Source organism: Gopherus evgoodei, chromosome 19 (assembly GCF_007399415.2).
Source record: "Gopherus evgoodei ecotype Sinaloan lineage chromosome 19, rGopEvg1_v1.p, whole genome shotgun sequence".
Lineage (NCBI taxonomy): Eukaryota > Metazoa > Chordata > Testudines > Testudinidae > Gopherus > Gopherus evgoodei.
The window spans coordinates 15,715,484-15,741,838 of record NC_044340.1 but is presented as its reverse complement, the minus strand read 5'-3'; the positions used below and the strand labels follow the sequence as shown (position 1 = coordinate 15,741,838).

Genomic DNA, 26,355 nt, shown 5'->3' with positions numbered 1-26,355 from the left:
GCCGTTATTGCCGGCCCCAGCCCAAATTAACGATGCAGCTCCTGGCACATGCTGATGAGCCACAGGGGAAGGAAGTTTCCAAACAGGCCCTTTCCCCTGGGGTTAACACCTCCCCAGCGAGGAGAAGGGAAAGCGCTGAAAGCAGGCACTGGGGTGCTCAGTCCCTTGGGGTGGGTGCACGGCCTCCTGGGGCTGCCAGTCCATTGCGGTGGGTGGTAGGGATCCCTGGGCTCTCAGCCCCTGGAGGTGGCTACTGGGGATCCCCAGGCTGTCAGCTCGTGGGTGGGGGACTTCCTGCTGTCGCTTGGGGTTCCTCTTTCGATGGGTGTGTGGTGCGGAAGTGAGGGGCTGGCCCAGCACTGGGGGAGCTGCCTTGGCAATGCTGCTGCCGAAGTGGTTACAGAAGAGCTGTGCGGTAGGTGGGGCGGGGTGGGGGACCGCTGGCAGAGCCAGGAAGGGAGTTCCTAGCATTAGCACAGTCTTTCCGAGAGGAACTGAGAAGGCCCTCTGGGGATCAGGTGTATGAGTCAGGGTGGTGGGTGGGGCTGGCACCAGGCCCTTGGGTAATGCATGTTGGGGAAGGGCGGCAGGGCTTGGGGTGTGTGAGGGGGGGAAAGGGCCGGTGACTGGGTACAGGAGCCTGACAAACCAATCCAGCGGTCAGGGCTCCCTAGCTGTGAAGCAGTCGCAATCAGGGGCCAATGTCTCCACGGTGACCCAAGCAAGCGTGTGGGGATGGGGCATGGCATGAGGGGATCCCTGCCCTGGGAGGGAACCCAACAGACCAAATGCTGCCGGGAAACGGACTCACCGTGTTCCAAGGTTACGGAGGCCGGTCAGACCCTGCACCGTCTTGGAGTTCTGCAAAGAAAGAGCATCGGGGGCAGATCAATGACAGGGCTTGGGCGGCTTTTCAGGCAGTCAGTCTAAAGCCTGGGGCAGACACAGTGGGGAGCAGTGACCGGAGAGCTGGGGGGCCATGCCTCCTTGTCCCTCTGTAACCCCCTCTACCTGCCTGAGCATCCATGTAACAATCTAGGCTAGGAGTAAGCCACAGGCAGCTTTCTACAGATGCTCATTGACTCCTGCATCTCCACAGCCTCTCTAGGGCACAGGCCAGTGTTACTATGTCCATGTTACAGACGCGGACACAGGCATGAGGCGCAGCAGACACCTGGCCAAGGCCATATGGCCAGGCAGAACTGGGAAGGAGACCCAGGAATCTGGACTACTTGTTCTTTGTTCAGGGTACACCTCCATTTAAAACAATACTTCAAAGACCACCTCCTCCTGAGTCTGGGGAGCATTCCTGGCACCCTCAAGGTAGGACCTGAGCCCTTCCTCCCAGTGGTCATTAGGGATCCAAGTGCCAGAAACACCCTGGGGACCATGAGGGCATAGGAGCCTGGCTGAGTGAGCAGTGTCCCCCCTAGTGGTTGGTGAACATACAGGGTAACAGCCTACTACTGCTAGCTGCTAGTGGAGTTACTCCTTCAACTTGAGTGGCAGAGGCCTGTGTCTTTGGACCTACGTTCATTCCCAGCTAACAGTAGGGGCGAGGGGTTGTTATATGAAGAGCTGAGGATGTGACTTGCCCCAATGGCCAAGCAGAGACCCAGGAAGAAACACTCCAGCCTGCAGTGGGGTGAGAGGTGTAAGCCATGGAAGGTAGAGTACCTGCCCTCCCCTTAAAAGCACTGCCCGTGCCACTGTTCACCCCTATGCACATGTAGACGCTGCGGCTATGCTGGCAGAGATGGGTCAGAACTGGAACCATTCCCCACCTCCACCCTGGGTTTGAGGGCTCAGATTAATAGGATCCGCCTCAGCTGCTCAGAGGAGCACAGCCAAGCTGAGCTCAGCTGCAGCTTCTCCTGAGCACTCAGAGCCTTCTCCTTCCTCCAGCCCTTGGGAACTGGGAGGGGGAGGGGGCCTGTGAGAGGAACAGTGCTGCCCTGCAGAGCCCATCCTGCCCTGCCCTCAGCCTGGTGCTGACTTGGCTGGGGTGGGGGCAGGCTGGCGAGGGGCGGGGGAATTCGGGCTTTCTCCCTGGAGCTCATTAATTCAGATTCCTCAAACTCTTGCTGCAAGGGCACAGTCCAGAGATTCCTTCAGACACAAAGCCTGGCCCTGGGCTCAAAGTCCTGGGCAGCCTTTCTTCTGCCGTCTTTCATCTCTCGCCTGTCTCCTCCCACCCCTTAACACCAAGAGCTCCCGGGAGCAGAGTTCTGTATGCCAGAGGCGAAGGCAATCCCCACACAGCTGATCTCTGGCCCCTGGATTTCCAATTGGGCAGATCCTTGGAGACCAGGATGGGGGTGGCTGCAACACACTGCTGCCCCAAAGAGATCCCCTCCTAGTAAGGAAGGTTGGCCCAGTGGTTAGAAACACAGGTTCCCAGCTCTGCCTCAGACTCCTGGTGTGACCTTGAGCAGGTCCCTGGGGATGTGTCCGCGCTGTGGCGGGAGGGAAACCCCCACAGCTCGGTTGTGCCCAGCTGCGGTGGGGAGCAGGTCCCCCAGTCTGGGTGTGTCCACACTGCAGCAGGGAGCAAGAGAGTTTAAATGGGATTCCTTGCTCCTGCTGGGCTGTTGCTGAAGGACCAGTGAGTACAGTGGGACTGAGAGAAGCCCAAGGGGAGGACCTTAAATAGCAACCAGCCTGTGCCATCACCTTTCTTACTGGTTAACAGCTCTGTCACTCTATGAGACCCAATGGGAAGCATGCCCCTGTTCCAACCTGAAAGCGGAAAGTAACAGCCGTCAGGGGGAGGGTTGTTTGGGGTCCCAGCCTGCTGAGCCCCTGCAATGTAGCCGGATATGGGGACGGGAAGCCAGGACTCCTGGGAATCTGTTGCTGAGCCGTAACCCCACTGGGATTGACACCATACAGCGCATAGGAGACAAACTCATCATGCGGCCCAGAAGCAGTGCAGCCGGCACTGACAGAGGGCAGCCATGCCCAGAGAACCCTGGGCAGGGGTTGGGGAGGATGCCCATTGTCTGTAATACTGAACTAGGATGTGAAAGCAGCTTTCTGTCACTAGTTTCAACCCCCCCAGCCTGACCTGGGTGCCCAGTTCAGGCAGCTGGAAGAGCCCTACTCAGCATGAAACACTCCATCTGGGAGAGCATCAGGCAACCAGACCTTTGAAACTCATCTGTCTAGCTAAAGTACACTCACTGAACTGCAGGCCAGCCTGGTTCAGCATGGCAGCCGACTGCCAATCTCCCTGCCGCCCAGAGCAACAGCCCTGTGAGCTTCCTCACAGCAGTGCCCTGACACTGCCAGCCAGAGTGACAGCGCTGTGATGTGCCTCACAGCAGTGCCCTGACTCTATCATCTAGGAAAAGGCAATGTGAGCTTGCACCAAGTCGTAGGTCTCCAGTGGCAAGAGCTCCCTTTCAGCAATACCCTGTCAACGCCAGGTAGGACAGCTGGAGCCGGGAGGCATCTCACGCTAAGCGCAGAGACAAGTGACAGACTCCAGCAGCTGGGCAAGTTAAAACTGACATGCATCCTGGCCATGTTACCAGAAAAAAGAGAGCAGGGACAGGCAGAGAAATGGGCAGTGCTGGGACCAGGTGCACAAACCCATGGGAGCAGAGAACTATGGGATGGAACAGATGACACAGACACATGGGGGGGAATGGACTTGGCCAAGACCACAGAGTCAGTGGCAGAACTGGGATAGAACCCAGGAGTCCTGATTCCCTGCACTGTGCTCTAAGTGCTAGATACCAGTCCATCCTGGGGCAGAGGCTAGAATCAGGAGCCCGGACGGCCATCCCTGTGCTCTCACCACTAGCCCAGCCTGCCTCTGTGGGCAGGAGGAGGAGTGCTAGGAGCCCAGGGGTGTGAGATGTCGGAAGGTTGGCTGTGGCTCTGTAGCTCTTCAGACGCCAGCAGCATGCAGTGCTCAGGGGGTTAAGAAAGAGACTCTCACCCCCCACCCCATGTGAGCCTTAATGTCAGTGACGTTACCCCTCCCCCCCCAAGCAGCGAGAGGAAGGGGAAGGGAGGGCGCTGTGCTAGCAGCTCCAAAATAGCAGCGGCTGGTGTGTGTGTGGGAGGCCCCAGCAACAGCCCAAAATAACCCAGCTACAATTACACATGCTGCTTAGTGACAGCGTGGGCGTCACAGGCTGAGTCCCCATGGGGAGCGGGGCCAGGTCATCCATGCCCAGCCCCTGCCCTGCTTACAACCAGGGCGACTGGGCAGGTGATGGTGGACCCTAATCTGACCCGAGAACAGCAGGGCTCTGGGAGCTGGGCCTGGCTGCCCCACAGCAGCGCCCTGTCACTGCCAGCTAAGGGGATTCCTTAGCAGGCAGTGATGTTAGCCTCCCCAGAGCAGTGCCCTGCCAGTTCCCGACACTCCTCACCCTGGCTCCGACCCTCTCTGGACATTTTAACCATCTCTCTTTTAGGATGACTCCTGCTCTGGCCCCGGAGCTCCCAGCAAAGCCAAGGAGCCCCTCGCAATTAGGCCTCAGGATGGGCTGTCTAGTGAAGACACGGCTACAGCTGAGGAAGGGAGGAATCCCCAGGTCTGGGCTCACCCCTCCCTCCCACTCTGTGAGTGAGCCAAAGTTGAGTCAACAGCCCCCTGGGTAGCATGATAAAGGGGGACAAGCCCCAGGGCAGGGTCCTCCGATGGCCCTGCAAGAGGCCTGCTGTGGGGCTTCTGTGCAGGGAAGCATCAATGCATCAACAGGCGCATCTTGCTACTTCAGAACCAAATGCTGATAAATAGGCACAGCCGACCTAACTCGCACTTGAATCAGCTGCAGGAGTCAGGCCAGGACATGGCCTGACTTCCGTACACCACCTCCTGGCTACTCTGCACAGGAAGCCTCCGAACCCTGCGAGCTTCCCCTCAGCAGTGCCCTGACTCAGTGAGAGCTGGGCACCTTGTGCAGAGCCCAGAAAGCAGTGACTGATCTGGCAGATGGTTATGGAAACACTGACATGTGGCCTCCTGGATTATCATACAGGGGAGAGGAGTGGGAGAGGCAGTGAAGAGGTGAGGGGGATGAGCGAAGGCAGCGAGGCATGCATGCTGGCTGCCTCCGGTCATTGTAACGCTGCAGGAATTCGGCTGAGTCTGTGCCCTTATCAAAAGGGACTGATGCAAGTGGTAGGGATGGGGGATCTCCCATCCTACAGCCGCCAGGTCCATATAAGCCCGTAGGTGGAGCAGCAGGGACTGGGGAGGTTCCTAGGGAGTGACAGCCGGGGGGAGCACAGACGGAGCTGATTTATCAGCTAGAGGGGGTGGGTTGCTGGAAGGGCCCCCTGCCTAGTTGGGCCTCTCTCCACAGTCCCCTGAGGCCCCACTTACCCCCCATTAAGGTGCATTCCCCATAAAGCCCTTCCTGGCTCCTACTATGGACCATCCCTGGGGGCTGCCCAGGAATTTGTCTCCCCAAAATCATGTGGGCTGGCTTTGGCCAGTTTCCTCTCCCCTGGCTCTGCCCCTCAGCACAGGGGCTGGTGAGGCAGGATGTGGGTAGCAGAGGAGGGAGAGATGCAGAGGATAAGGAGTGAATGACCAGCAGAGAAGACTGGAAGGACAGGGCAAGGGCAGCAGGCTGCAGCTCTGGTTGGGGTAGCATGGGGCTGGTTCTCTTCCCGTTCTCAAACTCTCCTTTGCGGCCCTGACATACACCGAGCCTCCCCACGATCTTCCCCAGCTGCACAGGCTGGAGCTTGCTCCTCTAGTGCAGACTCAGGAACCAAGAGCGCTCTGAGAGGCGAGTGCTGCTCCCCGGCCACGGGCAGGGAGCTTGCCCAAGGCGAGCGGCACTCGCACTGGGACAGGAGTAGCCGGCAACCTCTCCCACAGCCAGCACCTCTGGCCCCCCTCCCCAGAGTGCCTCCTGCTGGGGAAAGGCCAGGAGCGGAGTAGCTGAGAACTCCCCCCACAGCCCACGCTCCTGCCCACTCTATACTGGGAGACAGACCACAGCTGGATCTGGAGCAGCTAATGTCCGTGTGCTGTGAGAGGGCACCTTGCTGGAGGGAGATCAGCTGTTCCCCTTGGGCAGAGGCCTGATAATGCTGGGGAGCTATTGTATAGCATGTGCTCCTCCCCCATGATTTGATGCTGGTTAATCCCCTTCTCCAGCCCTGGCCTTTATTTAGGACATGGGCACAGCCTGGATGGGTGAAATTGAACTGAGGAGCACAGGCAGAACACAAGATGTCCCTGCACAGGGTTCGCTGGACTGGAGAGATCAGCCAGGACTGGCTCCCCTCTCTTGGCTGTGGGACGCGACGCTCCCCACACCCCCACCCCTGGTCTCTTTAGCCCTTGGAGCTCCCTGCTGGAGCAGAACATGAGGTGCAGCGGCACCAGCAGCACACAGGGAGCCACAGAGATGGAGCCACATGAGGGCTGGAGACTCTTACATAAACTCCTGCAGCCTCACACCCCCTTTGCTCTCTCCATTCATCCCACCTAACAAAGGAATGAACCTGCCCTGAGCCTCGGGTGCTGCGGCTCTTGCCCGTAGGGGCCCCCGGGGCGCCCAGTGGGACTCCTCACACAAACAGGCCAACCTCAGCCCTGCTTACACTTCACTTGGGGCTAATATGGCCCAGGATTCTGCTTGTACGAAAAGGGACACTGAGGCACAGGGAAGGGGGAAGACACTTAGTCAAGATCACACAGTGAGTCAGAGCTGGGAAAAGAACCCAGGGGTCTGGACTCCCATTCCCTCCCTGCCCTGGCCACTAGACCCCGCTCCCATCCCAGAGCCAGGGACAGAACCCAGGAGTCCTGACTCCCAGTTCCTCCTCGCACTAGTCATTAGACATACTTCCTCTCCCAACAAAAGCCAGAGAAAACTGACAAAATCCTTTTCTGATCCACTGACTAGCTAGCCTGCAGCCGTCACAAACCCACAGCGGGACTGATGTCCCAGCGCAATAGATCCTCATCCCCCTGACAGCACCCCGCTCCGGGTCAGTCCTGAGCAGGGGCAGGTCTGGGGAGGGCAAGGGCAGTTACAGGTGCATTCGCATTAGAGGAAAGTCTGAGCCATTTGGGATCCACTGCAGGTGTACAGTGGTTCTCCTCCCAGGCTGGGGGACAGAGCCCAGCAAGTCTGAGGCAGAGCTGGGAAAAAGTCCTGGCAGACACTTGCTGATCTCACTGCTAGTCCACCCTGCCTCTCACCCGCACAACAGACCTGGCAAAAGCAGCCAACAGAGCCTAGGCTCTGGGTGGCAGACCCAGCACTGCCAGCGCCCCACCTGGGGATGGGTGCTGGAGTGGGTACCCTGGCCTCGACAGCATTTAATACCATGCCAAGCAGGGGCATTGCCAGGAGCTGGGGAGCCTCCCCCACCCCCTGCCAAAGCTAAGGTACAGGGCAGTGCCTGGGTGGGATGCAGGCCACCCCCAACTCCCAAAACAGGGCAACACAGGACAGAGTTCTCTCTACCTTGGTCTTGTTGAGAACGAGCTCCACGAAGGTGGAGACCACCAGGGATCCCGGCATGGAGGTCCTGCCGGGGCGCAGCTCCTTGTGCAAGCCGGGGAAAGCGGGGGGTCCTCGGGCATGGTGACGGTGTAGGAATTCCGCATACTGCCCGGCTCCCGGACTCAGAGCCCGGGCATTGGGCGGGGTGGGGGGCTGCAGCTTCGGGGAGATTCCCCCGGTGTCCTGGGCGTGCAAAGTTTGTGCTGCAGCCAGGGGCGCTCCCTGCCCGGCCGGCTTGGGCACGGATCAGCACGGCCAGGAACCTGCGCTGCGCTCTCCTCTCCGGCTGCCGGCCGCTTGCAAACTCCGCTGCCTGCCTGGCTCTCCAGCCCGCCCCGGCCCGGCCCCGCCCCGCCCGGCTCCCGCCGCTCCGTGCAAACCGAGCTGCTGACGGCACCTGGAGGGCTCTGACATCAAGACGGGGGAGGCGCATAGCGCTCGCTCTGGCGGCCCACGCCGCCACAGGACGGGAAGGGGTAGCCGAGGGGGGCACGCGTGGGGCGGCTCTGCAGGGCAACGCACAGCCTCATAGCAACCCTGGCTGGGGGGATTGGGGCCCACACATGCCGGGCTGCAGCCCTGTCCGCCAGCGGGGATGGGCTGTGAAACTGAGACAGGCTGCAAAAAACGGGACTTTAGGCTGCCGGCAGGCTGAGAAACCCCTGCCCTGCATGCTGACCAATAGTGGCTCCTTGTCTGTCGGTCTCCAGCTCCTCTCGCCTGTTTTAGCCTTTGATCAGACGCTCTCCAGGCCAGGGACTAGCTTTTCGTTCCCTGCTTATACAGCGCCGAGGACAAGGGGCCACAACTGGCGCTCCTAGGAGCAGGGGCGGCTCCAGGCACCAGCACGCCAAGCCACGGCGGGCGCTCTGCAGGTCACCGCGAGGGCAGCAGGCAGGTTGCCTTCGGTGGCATGCCTGTGGAGGGTCTGCTGGTCCCGCGGCTTCGGTGGACCTCGTGCAGGCTGCCACCGAATCTGCGGGACCGGGGACCTCCCCCAGGCAAGCTGCGGAAGGCAGCCTGCCTGCCGTGCTTGGGGCGGCAAAATACCTAGAGCCGCCCCTGCCTAGGAGCTACCTTCATATAAAGACACAATGAACTGGTTTAAACCAGTGGCTGCCAACCTTTCCACACTACTGGACCCCTTTCAGGAGCCTGATTTGTCTTGTGTACCCCCAAGTTACACCTCACTTGAAAAGTACTTGCTTACAAAATTAGATACGAAAATATAAAAGTGTCACAGCACACTAGTACTGGAAAATTGTGTACGTTTTGATTTTTACTATGGAATTACAAAATAAACCAACTGGAATATAAATACTGTACTTACATTTTAACAAATAGTATATAAAGCAGCATAAACAAGTTATTGTCTGTATGAAATCTTAGTTTGTACTGACTCTTCTAGAGCTTTTTCTGTAGCCTGCTGTAAAACTAGGCAAATATCTAGATGAGTTGATGTACCCACTGGAAGACCTCTGAGAACCTTTAGGGGTACAGGCACCCCTGGTTGAGAACCACTGGTTTAAATCACGGCAACTCTGATAATTAAATAGACTACGGGCTGAAGTGAACCCCAAAGAAGTCCCTCCTCTATTGAATACCCTGCTTTTTGCACTGGTTTAACTAGACAGGTTGAAATGCTGATTCAGGATAGTTTGGTGCAACTTTTCCATGTAGAGGAGTCTTACAAGGAGCAAGTTAAAGTGACAGAATGGATATGAGTGTCCACACAGAGGTTTGTATTCATTTTCAAACTAGTTTAAGTGAAACCAGCATTAACATGTGTGTGGAGAAAAGCCCACAGGGTGTGTAGTTCTGCTCCTGGGGGATCATACTACCCTCTACTGGAGACCAGAGAGGAGCTGTCTCCTGCTTTACGGCTTGGCAACACTCGGACAGCTGGTTGTGCCAACAGAGGCTCATCATTGGATTGAACGGAATTGCTATTTTTCAGTACATTTTTGGCCTCAACATTTTTTTAAAAATTATTTTCTACTTTAATTTCTTTTTTCCCACTCTAGTAGGAAACAAACCCCAACCTGAAGACTCATGCTATTGATTCCCTTTTGAATGGTCACTGAACCTGTGATTCAGAAATAAAACTGTAATATTGCCTCCAGCATGTCCCTGTACTGCTGTCCTCTGCTGGATTAAATCAGAATTGCACAGCAGTGTGCCATAGGACCAATACTGCTTACAGTGAATGGAGATTCTCCTTTGGCTCAGAAAGATGGGCCTGGGCTAGCGGGAAGAATTGGGTTCCATCTTGGCTGCCACTGTGCTCTTCCAACTGGCCACTGATTTGCTACACTTAGCACTTGGGCAACACTGGGCACAATCCTGAAACCGCCTGAAACGAAAACTCCTGCTGGCCCTGATGAGAGCTCTGGCTAAGCAAAGACAAGAGGTGCAAGCTCTCATCTGATCTGCATATAATGAACCTATCACTATGGTATCCCATGAGAGCCGACTGTGAGGCAGGTAAATATTATTCGCCCCATTTCAAATCTGGGGAAACTGAGGCACAGAGTGGTGTAGTGACTTGCCTGAGTTTCTGCAACGAAGGCAGCAGCAGAGCTGGGCAAAGAACCCAGGTGTCCTGACTCTGGGGGCATGTTCAGGCAACACAGCTCTCTCAAATCACAGAAATACAGTTCTGTGTCAGTCTGTTAACTGACTGACTGCCAGGCTGGCGGACTGATAGAGAGCACAAGGGGCTGCATCGACACAAAAGCGCCACGTATCAGGTGTCTTTACCGTCTGCTCTGGGTAAATTTCCATTATTAGCCGCAGCATGTTTTCCTCCTGAGTATTTGGAAAAACAGACTGACAGCTTCTGCCCAACACAAACTGGCTTCCAAGCCTCCAGCTAACATTTAAGCAGCACGGTTCACGTGAGCGGCCCAGGTCCAGCACGCAGGCCATTCTCCTAATAACCACATTGGGTGAAGCACAGAAGCCACCCCGCTTCGATCACCCCACTCCGGGAGTTGGGGACAGGAGAGGCTCTGGGCGGTTGTTATTTTAATGCTAATTGCTCCACAACCAAGGTAGCCTCCTCCATCCCCAGATTGAGGCTTCTGCAGACACATTCTGGGGGAGCTAACTATAGGTTGGAGGGTGAGAGGAGGACACTATTTCTGGTAGCTTTAAAAATACCCAAGGCAGTGCCTTGCCGCATTCATCTGGGGACTTAGATTTTCTCATCAAAGTGTGACAGTCATTTCATTTAACACCGTGTGTATATATATACACACACACCAAGAGTATACTGTACACAGGCACATACGCAACATGGACGCAGATGCCTACCCTCACTCCCAACTCACAGCCTACACTGTACACACACACACACACACACACACACACACACACACACACACACACACACACACACACACAAAATGCATACGCAATGGCCTGCACTCTGCACCCCCTGGATGTAGGCCTGGCAGAATTCAATTCTTTTTACATCATTTCAGTGGTACTGTCAGTTTCTTTTAAAACTGTTTCCACTGTCAAAGTTGCGGGATGTTTTGGGAATGGGAACAATAAGTATTGTATGACAGTTGATGCTAGGTTTCAAAAAATCTGTCCATTTCAAATACTATAGATTGAAATGTATTTTCATCAGTTTGTGCGTGTGTGGAGAAATCAATGTTTACCAACAAAAATCTAATCCTTCCAAGCTTAAATATACTGTGTACACACACACACCCTCACATGTACACATACAGGGTACACACATTCACACGCACAGTATATAGACACGCACAGTATATAGACACACACACTGATTACACAGGAAGACACACGCAAACAAAAGTGTATACTGTACACACACGTAATCACACACTGTATAAACAGATGCACACCAAGTCACTGCGAAGACCAGGTCAAACCCAACCATGCAATGTGAAGCCAGGCTCCTAAGGATTCCTGTCACAGAGGGTCCATCCTAGCAGGACTCTCCACACAGCGCGATAGAGAAGCTGGAGCAGACCCACACTAATACAGACTGGCAGATCGCGCACTAGACATGGAAAACGGGAGACAGCACAAAGCCAGAGGACAGCGATCGTGCAACTAATGAGCCAGGGGTGAGATATGAAGAGAGAGGCGGGGGGTGCTGCATGGTTGGGGGTGCTGCACGGTGGAGCAGCCTGTCACCTGCTCAGGTGAGCACAGAGCAGGGGATGAATCCCAGACCCCCTGAGATGGCCCGTGCAGGGAGCTCCATTCACTCCCAGGCAGCTGGTTCACCCTCAAAATCCCTGGCGATGTCCCCATGAGGGCATCAGGATGTGTGTGTGAGGAAGGGACAGCAGATACTCTCCAAGCAGCCTCAGAAAGCAGTGGGCACATGTGCCCCAGCTTTGCCCTCTAGGCCGCGCTCAGAAGGTCAGCCAGTTGGTTCTCAGCCACTCAAGTGTTTTCTCTGCTCTCCCAAGTAGCACCAAGCCCTCCCTCCCCTCTGGCCAGCTCAGGTCTCTTGCTCTAGATGCTCAAGCCTCTGTTGTGTTACGCAGGCCCAGACAGCACTGACCCCAAGTCGGGCCGGAGTCACCCAACGGAGCTCTGGAAACCATTCTGGGCAGGTGGTGCCCAGGGGCCAGGCTGCTCCAGCTCAGCAGGTCCTACAGCATGTCAGGGGTCATTATGGGATGCAGCACCTGGGGGTGAACCCTTTACCCTCCTGGCCCCAACTCACACTGTGCAAACTCACGTTCCCAGGCAGCTTCCTACTCTGCCGGCAGCTCTGCAATGAGCCATCAGCTGCAGGGACAGTCCAAGGCTAGAACCAGGGGGCAAAACCCAACCCCTTCCCCAGAGTTTGGGGCCGGTTCTCCTCCAGAGCCAGGACCGAATGGACTCATCTCCCATCCCAGAAATGCAAAGAACAGGTCAGTAAAGAGACTCCACAAACCTGGCTCAGCAGCTAGGGAACAGGGCATGTGCTCTTTCCCCTCTAGCGGGCATCGGTCCAATCTGGTTACAGGTGAGGAGGACTGGCTGGCTTGGGCGGGTGGGCCATGGGACATGGGATTTTTCCCCTCCAGGGCACTGGTTTCAGTTTGGCCCCTGGTCAGTCGTGGATGAAAGTTGTTACTCACTGCAGGGGACAACCTGTGCCAAGCAGAGCAACCGCTGCATCCCTGGACTCTACGGTTTCATGCTGCCCATCCCCACCACAGGGTACATGAGGGCTTGCCATGTCCCTTGCTGCCAGTGGGGTAACATGAGCTAGGGCCATAACCACGCAGCTGTGGTGGAATCTGGAGAGAGGCCCCTGCGAGTCAGCTAACAACAGGCTGCCTAGAAGCTGGGTTATTGACAGAACGCAGCAGGGCTCTGTGAGATCACAGAGGGGAGCAGAACCCACAGCCCCAGGAGCTGTTGCAGAAGACAAAGCGGGGCGGGGACCATCCTGAAACCATCGTCCCCACTGTCCCAAGGCTTGGTGCAGCTCTCAAGCAGTGACCTTCCCAGCAGAGGATGCCAAGAGCCAGCTGGCAGTAAAAGGCCAATGGGTTCAGGCACTGGCTGCAGGCCAGTCCAGGAGCTGGTTGGGACAGAAGCGTGAGTGGCTGGCGGCAATTTTATGGGTGGCTGCAGCCACCGGATACTCAGTTCACCTCACGTTCTGGGCAGTTAATGGGGCCGCACAAGTCCGGGAGCTCTACCAACACAGCTGGGAAGCAAAGGGTGCCCTGCCAACCCACCCCCTCTGGGGGAGCTCACTGACTGCCTTGCCCTTTCGGCCAAGACTTCCAGAACACTGAAAGGACATTTGTTCAAGAAGCTTCACAGCTGGGGTCAGACTGCTGTCCCCAGTGGCAAAGTAAACTGAGGCACAGAGCACTGCAATCACATGGTCAAGGGCAGAGAACAAGACTAGAACTCTGGAGTCCAGACTTCTTACCACTAGACAACGTTCCTTTCCAGAAACAAGAACAAGATCTGGGAGCTCTGACTCCCATTCCTCCTGCTCTTGCAATTAGACACTACTCCCCTTCCATCACTGGGAACTGAACTCCCAGATTCTTGCTCCAATAACTGTGATCTTGTTTTCCAACACCCAACATCCTAAATGACCCAGGCTGAGGTTGAGGGGGGAAACGGTTTGGGGACCGTGTAGCCAAGGGAGCACAGCTTCAAAGACACAACACCTGCAAAGTGACCGCAAGTAACCGGCGTGACCCAGGCCTCCTGGTTAATGGAGCGGAACCGATCGGAGACCTGGATCAGCAGCCTCTCCCACCCTTCCCCACAAGCCGCTTCCGGAGCTTTGTGTTTGTGGTTTAATTATTTTTTATGATTTTGCTTCTTGGTTCGGGAAAAAAAAATAAGACCGGAAAACAGCAGAGAACATTAAACTGCCAATGAGCACCATAACCTCTGGCCAGGACAGCTGCCCTGACACTGCACCTCCTGATCCCCCCCACCCCTATTAGTACCATCACCACTGCCATCATGCCTATGCCCCCAAACCTAAAGCCGGGTACAACTTTTGATTAAAAGTTTTTTGGGTGAAAAATGCAGATTTGGGTTGACCTAAACAGTCCACAATTTGTGTTGATTTCGGGACATTGTTGCTATGAAAGAAAAAAAAATTGAAAAAAATTTCCAAAAAAGCCAGAGTGTTTTGACCTTTCGATTCAAAACAACCTTCCTTTTTTTAAGTATATTAAAAATGGTGCCGGGGTGGGGGGAAAATAAAGCCCAACATCAAAAAATGTTTTTGATTCACGGAAAATTTCATTTTTGATTCAACTTGAAATGATTTCCCGCCAGCGAACAGAAAAATCCATTGGTCATGCAGTTCTGACCGAAACCCTGCTGTGTTAGGAGAGGCTCTGACACATCGCCGGAGGTGGGCCAGGGTCCGGGCTAAGGTCACTGTTAAGAACATACTACGTGTTTGTTATAACACAGTAAACACTAAGGCACTGCCTGGGAAAAGCCGATTGGGATCACAGAGGGGGAGAAAAGAAAAGAGTGCTCAGGATCAGGGTGGCAGAGGGGAGGAATGCCAAACTTGGGGTATGGTGGGAGTCCCTGGATCAGGGTGGATTGTGACAGGCATCTGTGGGCAGCCTAGGGCACAGGAAGAAGCCTGAAGACAGGCTTCTCCTGCCCACCATGCCTGTGTCTATGAAAAAGCTGAGCTGCCTGCAGAGAACGTAACCCCATTCCAGGCCCCAGGGAGGAGGTGGGAACGGCCCTACCTGCAGAATGCAACGAATGGGGAATCACACTGCCTGCAGAAGACACCTGATAGTGGGCCTGCGGGGACCCAGTCAGGCCTGTGACCCCCACCCCAGTAAATGATCCCCCCACAGGGAAGGGAGAGGCCCCCACGGCTGCCGACTGTGTCACACACTGCATGGACGGTGGTGGCAGGCGTGAGGCCTGATAGCTAATGAGATCGGGATGGCAGGGGTCCATAGAGACGTACGTCAGTGCCATATGTAATCTGTGGTTTGGAGTCAAATCTCGTCTTTACTAGGAGGAGAACCCAAAGCCCTATGCAGCCCATGCGTTTCTGTTGGGGAAGCAGAGGGACTGGCATTGCCAGAGACCGTGTACCGAGCACAGCCTACTGAACCAGGAGTTCAGACTCCCCTGCCCCTCTGTTCTAGCCATCCGAGCGGGTGGCTGCAGCCGGGCCGACACCCCAGTGCTGCTGTGCGTGAGCTGTGTTTGGAATGGTGGGTGGTGGCGGCGATGGGGGAAATGACACCAAATACTCCTCACCCCACCAGCCATGAGTGTAATGGGAGCTACAGAGCTGCCAGGGGAGAGGGAGAGGGAGAGCTGGGTGCACGCGGTGACAGATCAGACAGACCCTGCTCCCGACTCTCTGCTACCTTGTCTTGTCCACTGACACCTGTTCAGAGCATGTCTAGAACAAACCCACCCTGCCTTGGCAGCACTGAAGCCCCCACGCGCCAGTGTCAGCGATTACATGGAGCTGGTAGACCAGACTCAAGTGCTCCGCAAAGCATCCAGTCCTAGCAGAAGCCGCGCGTTCCCCACCCCCTGACAGACGCACCGTGTGCGGCCACGTGTTAGAGCCTGCAGGGAGGAGACTAGAGCCTGCATCAGGATTTGTCTTCCCTGCAAATTGGCCAGTGGCTCCTCCCAGAGCTGGTCATGTCCTGCCCCACGGCTGAGCCAGGAGTTCTGAACTGCTCCCAGCTACAGTGGGGTGTGGGAGATGGTACAGGAGAGGATAAATAATCGCTTTTATGCTCCCAAGGGCCTCACAGGTGATAACGCAAGGATCCCTCACTTACTGCTGAATGCAGCTGTCTCTGGGGTGGTGCATGGAGGGAGGGCGTGTAGGATTTGTTCAAGAATCACAGGGCAAACCTGTGGCTCTCTCACCAAGCTGCACCATGGCATATTTAACGCAGGGAGCAGGGCTTTGACATGCTGGTCCCAGAGTCCTGTGCAGGGAGGGGGCTTTGTGTGATTTCCTGGGGAGGAGAAGGGCCAAGCTGGCCCTGCCAGGGTTTGCCCCCTGTGGTGCCAGGGAAGCGGGAGAAGCTGTCCCCTCTGGTCGAAGGGCAGCAAGAGAGAGGGCGAGAGCTGAAACGAGAGAGAAAGTAGCGGTGGAAAGTCTCGACAGAGACAGGAGGATTAAGGAGGGGTTAGCCTGTTATGTAAGGTTCTGCCTGGCACGGACCTGCCAGCGGGGCTGGAGAGAACCTGCCCCAACTCCACTCCCCGGGCCAGGCTCCTGCACATGGCGAGACGGGGTCAGCCTGGAAGGAGAAGCAAGGAGCTGGGATGAGGTCTCTCCTTTCTCTGTGCATGCCAGGGACCTGCACAGAACAGGGCAAGCAGCTTAGCCTCAGCCCGAGGCAGGGGAAGGGCCGACCCCAGCTGAGCACGGTGCCTGTGGTCACACGGCAGGGGAGACTGGCCCTAGCGAGCTGCAGCCCTGAGCACTGGCATGTGAGCTAGTGTCGGTGTGGGGGGCAGGGCTGCACATGGGTTGCTCATGCGTGCGCCTCAGCCAGTGCCCGTGGTGCAATGCCTGATGAAAGAAACCAACAGCCTGAAAATCCTCCTCTTCCCGCTCAGGGGTAGACTGCCCAGCAAGAAAAGGTGAGTCCCCCCAGACCCCTGACCACTCTCGTCCACTTCCAAGCCTCCAGCATGGGGACAGGACAGTACGGACCTGGGTTGCATCTGTGCAGGGCAATGGCCGCCTGACCAGGGATGTACTGGGGGGCAGCTGGAGGCCTCCCAAAGGAGACAATTCCTGGCTACAGCTGGGCATTTTCAGGCAGCTTCCCCAGTCCTGCCCCCCATGGATCAGCCCCAGAGCCAGACACTCTCGTACTCAGCCATGATCTGACACCTACGGCTGCCCCAGCCCTTGGTGTAAGACGGGCCTTTGGCGGGGGAACGAGCAGACGTCCCAGCAGCAGGAGGGCTCCGAACATCCCAGGCAGGCACTGAGCCACCCGACTGCAGACTCACCCCCCCCACGACTCTGAAACCTGACCCCCCTTGGCTCTGCAGCCCCACAGTCGGTTGGTGGGGCCCTGTGCTTGCCTGACTCCTGCCTTGGCCACGCAGCAGCCAATTCCTTCCTGGTTGGTTGGGGAGGAAGGGCGGAGAGGGATAGAAAAGTGACCAAGGGGCTGAGACGAGCTCTTGGAGATGAAATCCAAGTGGAAAAATTACCAGCCTGGTCAGATTGCGCTCACACGAAGGGCTGTGGGCGTGGGAGGCTCAGCCCTGGGCTGGGGCTTTGGGACACGATGTCTCTGATCTGTACCCAGGGTATGAAATGCTCCACTGCCCGCCTTCACAGTTCACCAGAAAGCAGCAGCCAGAGAAACGCCACAGAAGGCTGCTGCACCCTCCCTGGTTAAAAAGCCCCTTGCCTAATGGTGCCACTGAACAGATCCATTGTCCCATACAGCTCAGGGTATCCAGATGAGAGGAAAGGACTGGATGTTCCCCGTGACAGTCACATGGGAACAGGCCCATGGAGAGAAATTTGGGTCTCCGGTACATCGTGTTTGCGTCCTATTACACTTAATTTACAGGGGTGTTACCGATGTTCTGGGACCCCTCAGAGCTTGGGGCCCAATACACCTGTCCACCCGTTCTCCCTCTCATCAGCCCTGCATGGGAACCTGTTGTCCAGCCCAGTGCCCAGCCCCAAGGCCCCTGGGATAAGCAGGGCACAGGAGCTCCAACATCGCTCAGCTGGGAGGGGTGCGGTTGGGTTCTGGGAACATGACCGTGTCCTCATTATATATGATACAGTAACTGGCACACACAGAACCAGCCGCCCCAGATGGGTGTCTCCAGCTGCAAGGGCTGCCCAGTCCGGGTTATGTCACCAGAGCACCTTTCACCAGCAGGGGTGATGTGGGTGATTCGTGACAGCAAAGAATGGATCGTGCTGGGGGGGAGGGGAGGAGGCAGAGGTGGCGGGTGCAGGGGTGGTGCAAATGTCTCACATGCCGTCCTGCCTGGCAGCATCCCCTGCCACGCCAGCCCTTGGCATCCCATGCACAGATTTGCCAATGCCCTTCCCGCCTGACCTGCCCTCTTCCCAGCCTGCTGGGACTAACCGCTCCAGAGCTGGCAGTGGTAGGCATCCCATGCACCCAGAAACTGGCAGCACAGACCCGCTACAGGTGGGATCATTGAGGGGTGGCTGTGATGCCATGAGGATGCAGCGTCAGGGGAGTTGATGCCCCCACCGGCAGCAGCGGGAGGGGATGGGTTTGACCCCTCAGCTGTCACGAGCAGCCACAGGGCGAGGATGTCTGGCTACGCTGGGTCCCTGGAACAGGACTCCTGGGAGAACTCGGCCCTGCACAGCCTAGGCCAGAGGGAGAGGCTTGGATTGTCCCTAATTAGGTTGTTGTGTATACTCAGCGTTCTCTCCCAGGCTCCAACCCCAGAGCTTACATAACAAGTATATAATTGTTTAATGTCAGCTTTGGCACACACACACACACGCACGCATGCACGCAGCATGTCAACAGGCAGCTGAGAAGCAGCTCAGGGCACACCTAGAAATCTCTGTCTCGGGAATAAGTCACAGCAAGAACCCAGTGTCCCCTCTCTGCCCTGCCTCTTCCCAGGGATCTGTGCACGGGAAGGGAAAGTGAAGCTAAGCATGAGCAACAGGCATGGAGTGTGTGTGTGTGGGTATGTGCACATGACAGCAGAAGCTTATGTACGTTGAGCATGTATATTTGCATGCACAGTTTGTGCTCTTGCTTGCGTGACCTTGTGTGTCGGTGTGAGCATGTGCATGCATGTGCATGCATGTATGTTCATGAGTGTGTGCGTATTCATGTGTACATGCATGCATGTAAACCTGCCTAACGCAAGCACTCAGAAGGGCACGGGGAATCTGGGGCTTAGTGGAGGATCCGATGGATTCTCTCCATTCCGTTAACAGACCCTAAGGCACCAGGGCTGCCAGAAACTAGCCATCCTGGCCAGGGTCTGGGCCGTGTGTGACGTGCACACAGGTTTCAGGCAGGAAGCAGGTGCCCTATCACAGATCACAGCTTCCCCGAGCAGGCTCTGTGCCCTGGGACAGAGCCCACAGACCTCAGGTCCCACCCCACAGACATAGGCTGAGTCCTTCCCCTGGGTGATGAGAACCAGATCAAGGGATTGAAGGGGGGGGGGGCATTGCTGCCAAGGCATCTTCCCCTGCCTCGGTTTTCACCCCAACCCCCAGTGCAAACCCCTCCTTACTTTGGGTGAGCCAAAGATGCTGTGAGCCGACCCCAGCCCAAGTCCTCACTGGGATGAATCAATCCTGCCTATTCCCTTTACTACTGGAGGGGACCAGACACACAAAGGGGCATCAAGTGGTTAAAGCCCAAAGGTACCACAAATCCAGCCCACCCCTCTCCCAAGGGAATGTGAATCTGGGAGGTGCAGCTTGGGATCAGGGATTCCCACACCTGCCCTGCATAGACAGGGGAGCCCAGTCTCTATGCACTGCCCACTCAGTCCTTAGCCTCACTGCCCCGACTGCCAGTAAGGGGGCCGGGCAGTGCCAGCAGTGAGGTGGTTTCAGTGATGGGAACTCGACAGAGCTGCTGACCTCACCACACACGGGGGGATTTGTGCAATGTCCTTGCACCGTTTGGTAACATCACCTAGCTCTGCTCTGGCATGTTCATCCGCAGATCTCAATGCACTTTACCACAGGGGTCGGGATCATTCTTCCCAAGGCACGGGGAGGTTAGAGTGACTTGCCCAAGATTGCCCAGCAGGCCAGCGGCAGAGCCCCAGTGTTCTATCCACCAAGCCAGAACCACCCACCTGAGCCCCATCGGCGAGTCCAGCCTGGCTCACACCCACTCTGCTGCATGACGGTGGGGCTGCATCACCCCGAGTTGCCACCTCCATAGCTATGGGCTGAGCTGGGAGTGGGGTGTGCACAGCATTTGGCTCCAGGTGTGGCTTCTCCCCAGTGTCTGTGGGGCTCAGGATTTGGGAGAGGGGACAACAGCTGTGACGCTTGGATCGGGGGTGGATTTGATTCAGGTTGCTCTATTCTTGGGTTTCCCTCCCAACACCTTCACCTGCTCTTCCACCTGTGGCCCACGGGCAGCCACTCTCCTCCCTGTCCTTGCTCCCCATCAGCGGCCCCATGAGGTTACTCGCCCTCCCCAAACACAGGAGATCCCCCGCGCCGAGCCAGCAGCACCTACCGAGGGGTCCCTCGCTGGGGAGTCTGTCCGGCTCTCACTCCTCTCCCACGGCTGGCTGGCGCAGCGGCTGCTGGGCCGGAACATAGGGTGATTGCTTCTTGGTGGGACTGCGGGGGCAGCCGGGGGTGCGGCTGCCCTTCCTGCTGCAGGACTCCAGGTACTCCTTGACGTACTCGGAGTGGCTGGCGGCCTGATACAGGCTCTGCAGGGCGCAGAGCTCCTGGCGGTTGCGGGCAAGGAGTGGGGTGTGGGGGGGTAAGTCCAGGCGGTAAGGTTCGGAGGCGTGCAGCCTGGTGAACTCCTGTTTCAGGTCCGAGTGGCTGCTGGACTTCTTGTGGCTGAGCACGGACAGTGTCGCCATGTAGCTGGTGGGGCTGATGGACGTACCGGTGAAGGGGTAGCATGCTCCCCTGCTCAGGCCCCCAATGCCCAGAGGCCTGGCTAGTGTGTGGCCATAGCCCGGGCTCAGCTGGATGCTGGACTCTGGGCGCAGCGCCAGCTGGCCCGCATCGTAGCTACTGCTCGGGGAGGCGCCCGAGGTTTGCAGCTGGCCGGAGGCCAAGTAGCTGCTGGGGGGGCTCGGCTTGAAGCTGACCCTGTCCTTGTCTGGGTAAGAGGTGGCGAAGCTAGAGCCGTAGGAGGAGTAGGAGCCGTAGATGATGGGGGATTTACTGTAGAGGCGGCAGGGTAGTGGGACGTGTCTCCATAGCGCTTCAGCGGGGAGGAGAGCTGGGACATCCTGGAGACTGGGGCTCCGGGGCCACCGCCGGTGGCATTGACTGCAAAGCAAGAGCACAGTGAGCACCTTGAGTTCCTGCTCCAGTGGGCACCTACCCCAACACCCTGCACACAGCCTGCCCCAGGCTTGGAAGCTGGCGGGCTGGATCTCTCCCCCCTGTATTGAGAAAAGGCTGGAGACCCCTTTACGAGCTAGCATGGGGGCAGGAGACCTCTGCCATGGGAACATGGAGATGACTTGGCCAATGTAGCTGTGGGAGACTAAGAATCTCCAGAGGGGAGAGACAAACATCCCTCTCCAACTGCCCAGGAGAGCACTCCCCAAGCCGGGCACTGGAGGGGCTGGGATGTGCGAGGGCAGGGCTCCACAGCTGGATGAAGCCCTGTGCCAGATATGGCCAAATCCCACGCACGGCAGTGCGGGCGCACTCCATGGCAGTGGGACCCTGGCTGCTTGAAGCCAAGTCCATCAGGCGCTACGTATCCGGAGGGCTGGGAGGGGCAGGAGCCTGGGGTAGGCTCAGATGTGGCACAGCTGGGTTCTAGAGGGGGTTATGGTGGGTGGGATGGGAAGGGAATGTACTTGTGTGGGGCAGACAGCAGAGAGGGGCCAATAGAGGGATGGGATCCAAGAGAACCCCAGCCAATCCAACCCAAACCAGCCTCCTTCCTTCGTTCCCACTGCTAGTGTGGCACAGGCTCCCCGGATCTAGTTCCTGTTCAGGGCAGGCACTCAGCACAGAGGGCAAGTGGAGCAGATTGAGCCACGCGATCCCCACAAACATGAAACCCACTGACCCCACAGCCAGGAAGGAACCACCTTTCTATGGGGCTGTATTTTAGACCCACTTTGCGCTGGGGCCAACGGAGACCAAGTGTGTAGGGCAGGGTCGCTCATTCAGAGGATGATGAGCTAGGTGACTTATAATGCCCCACGTCCTTTATGCAATGCTGCAACAGGTCAGTGAGCACGTGTGTGCATGCACACACCTGTCTGCGTGTCACTGGGTGTATGGAATTCCTTCCTGACCCCATTCAACAGTCCACTTAAGCCTTGGAGCATGAGAGTGGCTGACAGATTTATGGCTTCTCTTGTTATCATTATCCCAGGATGGTCCAACCTTCCCATTCCCCTCTCCAGTACAGCCACAATACTTGACTTGGGTAATCTGGAGGCTTAGAGCTCACTACATTCACTGATCCCAGCCAGGTTCAAAATCCAGCCTGGCGGGGTAGTCACTGAGAGCTGGTCCCGGCTGACAGCCATTCGGTGGCCACATGGGAAATGAGTTTGTCAGGTCCCAGTCCAGCTCCCAGGGGTACATAGAGCACCACCAAAAATGCTGCTAACTGAGCCTTCATGGGCGCACTCAGCAGAGCAAGCAAGGACTGAATGGGTCATGAACCCCCTCATTCCCAGCCCATCCCTAGCTCTGAGGTTCCCCCCAGAATCTGTCACCGAGACCCCACTATATCTGAAGAGATGGTGAGGAAATTCCTGGGATGCTTGGCTGCAACCCCCACCCCAAGCCCGAAGCACTCCACCCTGCCCCCACCACCCACACGGAGGTGGAGGGGGGCAAGGATCTCACACATGTTGGCGATGCTCTGTCTTCTCAATTAGACAGAAAGCCAGTGACCGCTTGCCACAGGGGGTGCTGCGGAGACGCGAGCGAGCGGCAGGGACAGAGCGGGCAGCAGGGGCAGATGGCAGCAGAAAGTAGGAGCCTAAACAGAAAGCAAGAGCCCTGGATTCTCTGCGGGCTTGTTCACAGCAGCCAGCGCCCTGCACTGCACAAGACAGAGAAGTCTGCTTCTGCCCAGAGGCCTCTGGTGAGCAGAGATCAAGGGAGGAGAGGTCACGCTGGGCTCTTCTCCCTAGAAAGTTTAGGGAGCTGGGAGAGATTTTCCCAGCACCTCCTCTGAGCCCTACAACTCCAAGTTTTCTGGGTAACAGTAATAATAGTGCCTTGCTTTACCGAGCTGGGATTATTCAGAGATGTTTCTAACTCACAATGCTTGGATCTGAATCTCTCCCAAAGTTGAGGGAGGTTTGGGGCATCAGGCACACCTCTAATGTTTCACCCTCCCACAGATAGGGAAACTGAGGCACGCAGAAGGGCAGGGACTTGGTCATCTGATGGATGGGACGCTGGCCACGAGCTCCTCCCTGTGCAAAGGCTCCTATGTCAAGGCTCCCGGAGCCCTGGGAAGATGAAAGGGTGTCATACAACCGCCCTGAGTCATTACGGCCAGCCTGGCACAGAGAGGAGGGGCAGCTCATAATCCATGCCGCCCACCCTCCTGTGATGAACTAGGAACGTTCTTAATGTTTTCTCTGAATACTGTGTTGGTGCCTCAGTGTCCCCTAGGCAGTTCTTAAGTATCTGGCAGAGCAAAGGGCCAGTGCACCTAAATGCCTGACACTCTGTCTCCTAGCAACTGATGGCCTGGGCCCCTCCCCTGCAAAGGTGCCAACTGAAGGTGTTGGAGACAAAGAGCTCAGGTGACCTCATGGCCCGGGAAAGGAACGGAGCAGAGAGGAGGGGCTGGAGGGGGTTGTTAGTCTGGAGCTGGCTGGGGTCAAGGAGTGAAGTGCAGACGTGGGGTCTGGCTCACTGCCCCCCAGAATGGACCCGGCCGAGGGGTCCGGTTCGCTGTATTTAAAGCTCTGTTTTAGACCCTGTTCCTGTCATCGAATAAACCTCTGTTTTACTGGCTGGCTGAGAGTCACGTCTGACTGCGAAGTGGGGGTGCAGGACCTGTGGCTTCCCCAGGACACCACTGAGGCGGGCTCGCTGTGGGAAGCGCACGGAGGGGCAGAGGATGCTGAATGCTCCAAGGAGAGACCCAGGAAGTGAAGCCGTGTGAGCTTCTTGCCCTGAACAAGTCTGCTCCAAGGGAGAAGAGGCTCCCCAAAGTCCTGCCTGGCTTGGTGGGGAGCAGTTCCAGAGCATCACCCGGGGACTCCGTGACACCTCCCTCTCCATGGCATCTGTGCCCACTGGTTTCACAGCTAGAGTGTGTGTGTAGGGGAAATGCGACCGCAGGGAAGGGTGCGCTCTCTTCCCCGTCCCATGGAGGGGCAGGACAGCTGTGGCAGGGATCTGCATGAATGGAAAGGAATAAGGGAGAGAGAAAAGAGCAGGGAGGAAGAAGAAAGTGCAGGAGGCTCGGGGCTGGAGGATGAGCCCGTTCCCAGCGCGAGGACTTGCGGACTGGAGCTGCTCAGCCCAGGCTCTCTGCTCCGCTGCATCTGACCCCGCTGAGAGCTAGCTGCTCCCATCAATAATTCAGCACCAGCCCAAACTCCAGGCTGGAGCCAGCACCTGGAGCCAGTCCCCCTGCCTCCCAGCACCAGCCTGAGTGAGCCAATGGGATGCCCAGCCTGAGCGGGTTTGTATGGAGGATGATTTCATCAGCTCAGACTCCATCACCACCGCCAGGCCTGCCCGGGCATTGGTATTCCAGAGGCAGAGTCCCGGGGCTATTCAGCAGCTGCCAGCTCCACTCTCCAGCAGCTGTGACATGCAGCTGAGCTGGTTGGAGGCCTGCAGGAGAGCAGTAGGACAGGCGTGCTGAGCTAGGGGGACAGCTGGAGAGCTCAGAACTAGGCGGTGATGGCCAAGCCCCAGCTGCTGCAAGCAGCTCCATGGACTAGGCAGCTCTCAGGTGTGGGAAGTTTTTTGCCACCATGGGAGCCAAGGGTCTAGTTAGGACTGTGCATTAGCACCATGGGAAGCTCAGTGTGCAGGCCTCCTGGGGATGGCGGGGGGCTGCACCTCCAGGGGCATCAACCACCAGCCAGGGCTGCCCTGTCCCAAGGGTCTGGCCAGCGAGGTTCATCTCTGGCCTCAGCATGGTGCTCCATCCGGAAGCCAGCAGAGAGCAAAGAGGAGCTCGGATCAGCCCTGAGCAGCCCTCCACTGGGCCTGCATGCCTGGCGCAGACGCTGTCCCAGGGCTAGCCCAGGGGAACTGGGCCCAGACAGCGCAAGGTCCCATGGAAGGACACGGACTGGGTCCCCCTCCTCCCATGGCTCCCCGAGCACTGCACAGACACTAGTCCCATTCTACGCATGGCGAACTGCAGGGAAGCAGCTTGCCCACGACCACCCAATAAGTCAGTGGCAGAGTTGGGAAAAGAACCCAGGAGTCCTGAGTTCCAGTGCCCAAAAGCACACTATACACCATGGTCAGATGGGAACAGGCTGTGAATGCCACACATGTCAGGGGCTCCCTCTCCAGGGCACCCTTTGGCTTGCCCACACGTTCACTCCACCAGCTGCCCAGAGATATAAACAGATCCCAGCAGGACATGAACAGCCAGTCCTAGAAGCCAAAGAACTTACAACTACCGGCGAGCACGGGGCTGGAGTATGGCCAGCCCAAGACACCCCCTCACAAGCCCACCAGTGGCACTCAAGCACCTCCAGAGGGGACACCCACAACAAACACCATTCATGACTTGGGTAAAAGTCCTGCCTAGCTCAGCCGATCAGCTTCACTCCCTAGACAAGCTGAGGTTGCCTCGAAAACGGGCCCTAACCGGGAGGAAACTTTGCTTCTGGCACGGATCCACTGGGTCAGAAAGCAGCTGGCACAGGGCCGGGGAGGACGTTACACCAGATGGGGCTCTGCCTGATCCCCAACCAGCTCCAGGGATTTACCTGGTGACTGGGGGGCAGAGGGAACTCCGGGACGTCTCCTCTCTTTGCTTGTTTTCCTTCACTTGCAGGACAGCGGCTCACATGGCTGAGAGTCTCTGGTCACCAGGAAACCACCCTGATTCAAAGCCCTTTCAAGGCGGGCTCTCCACACACCTGGATGTGCTCCAACCTGGCGTGCTTGCGGAGGATGACAAGCACAGACATGCTGCTTTCTGCTCGGCCACAGGGCATGGCCTGGGGGATGTGGCCCACACCCCTCGTAAGCCCCAAGCTTGTGCAGCACCTTGTCTAGGGGATCTCAAAGCACTTTGCAGAGTCTTCGTTTGCGGCGCTCCCTGTGCCCAGGAAAGGAGTAAGCTGCTCTCACGCCCCTTGCGCAGGCAGCCAATGAGGCCCAGGGAAGTGAGGTCACCGGCCTGGGGACACGTAGCAAGTCATTGACGAAGCAGAGACTAGAGCTTAGAAGACTCTAACCACTACAGCACACTCCCTTTCAGAGGCAGGGGTAGAACCCACGAGTCCAGACGCCCAACTCCGCGCTCTCATCACTAGACAGCACTCCCCCACTCAGAGCCAGAAACAGTACTCAGGAGTCCCAGCTCTGTGCCCTCTGCTCTAACCACCAGGCCCCACTGCCTCCCACACACAGCGACATGAAAGACCTCCTTGTCTCTCTAGCCAAACCACTTGTGAGGGAGAAACTCCCCCAACCTTCTGCACCGAAACCCCCAACCCC

General features: G+C 57.1%; 1 protein-coding gene across 1 annotated transcript; it reads right to left on the bottom strand.

Moving 5' to 3' along the window:
• Nucleotides 1-811: 811 nt before the first annotated feature.
• Nucleotides 812-25,700, bottom strand: LOC115637291 (ubiquitin carboxyl-terminal hydrolase 2-like). Its single transcript, XM_030538421.1, is given in 4 exon segments — nucleotides 812-861; nucleotides 20,213-20,890; nucleotides 20,893-20,991; nucleotides 25,620-25,700. Coding segments are annotated over 2 exon segments (702 nt in total). The 5' UTR covers nucleotides 20,951-20,991; nucleotides 25,620-25,700; the 3' UTR covers nucleotides 812-861; nucleotides 20,213-20,246.
• Nucleotides 25,701-26,355: the final 655 nt, after the last annotated feature.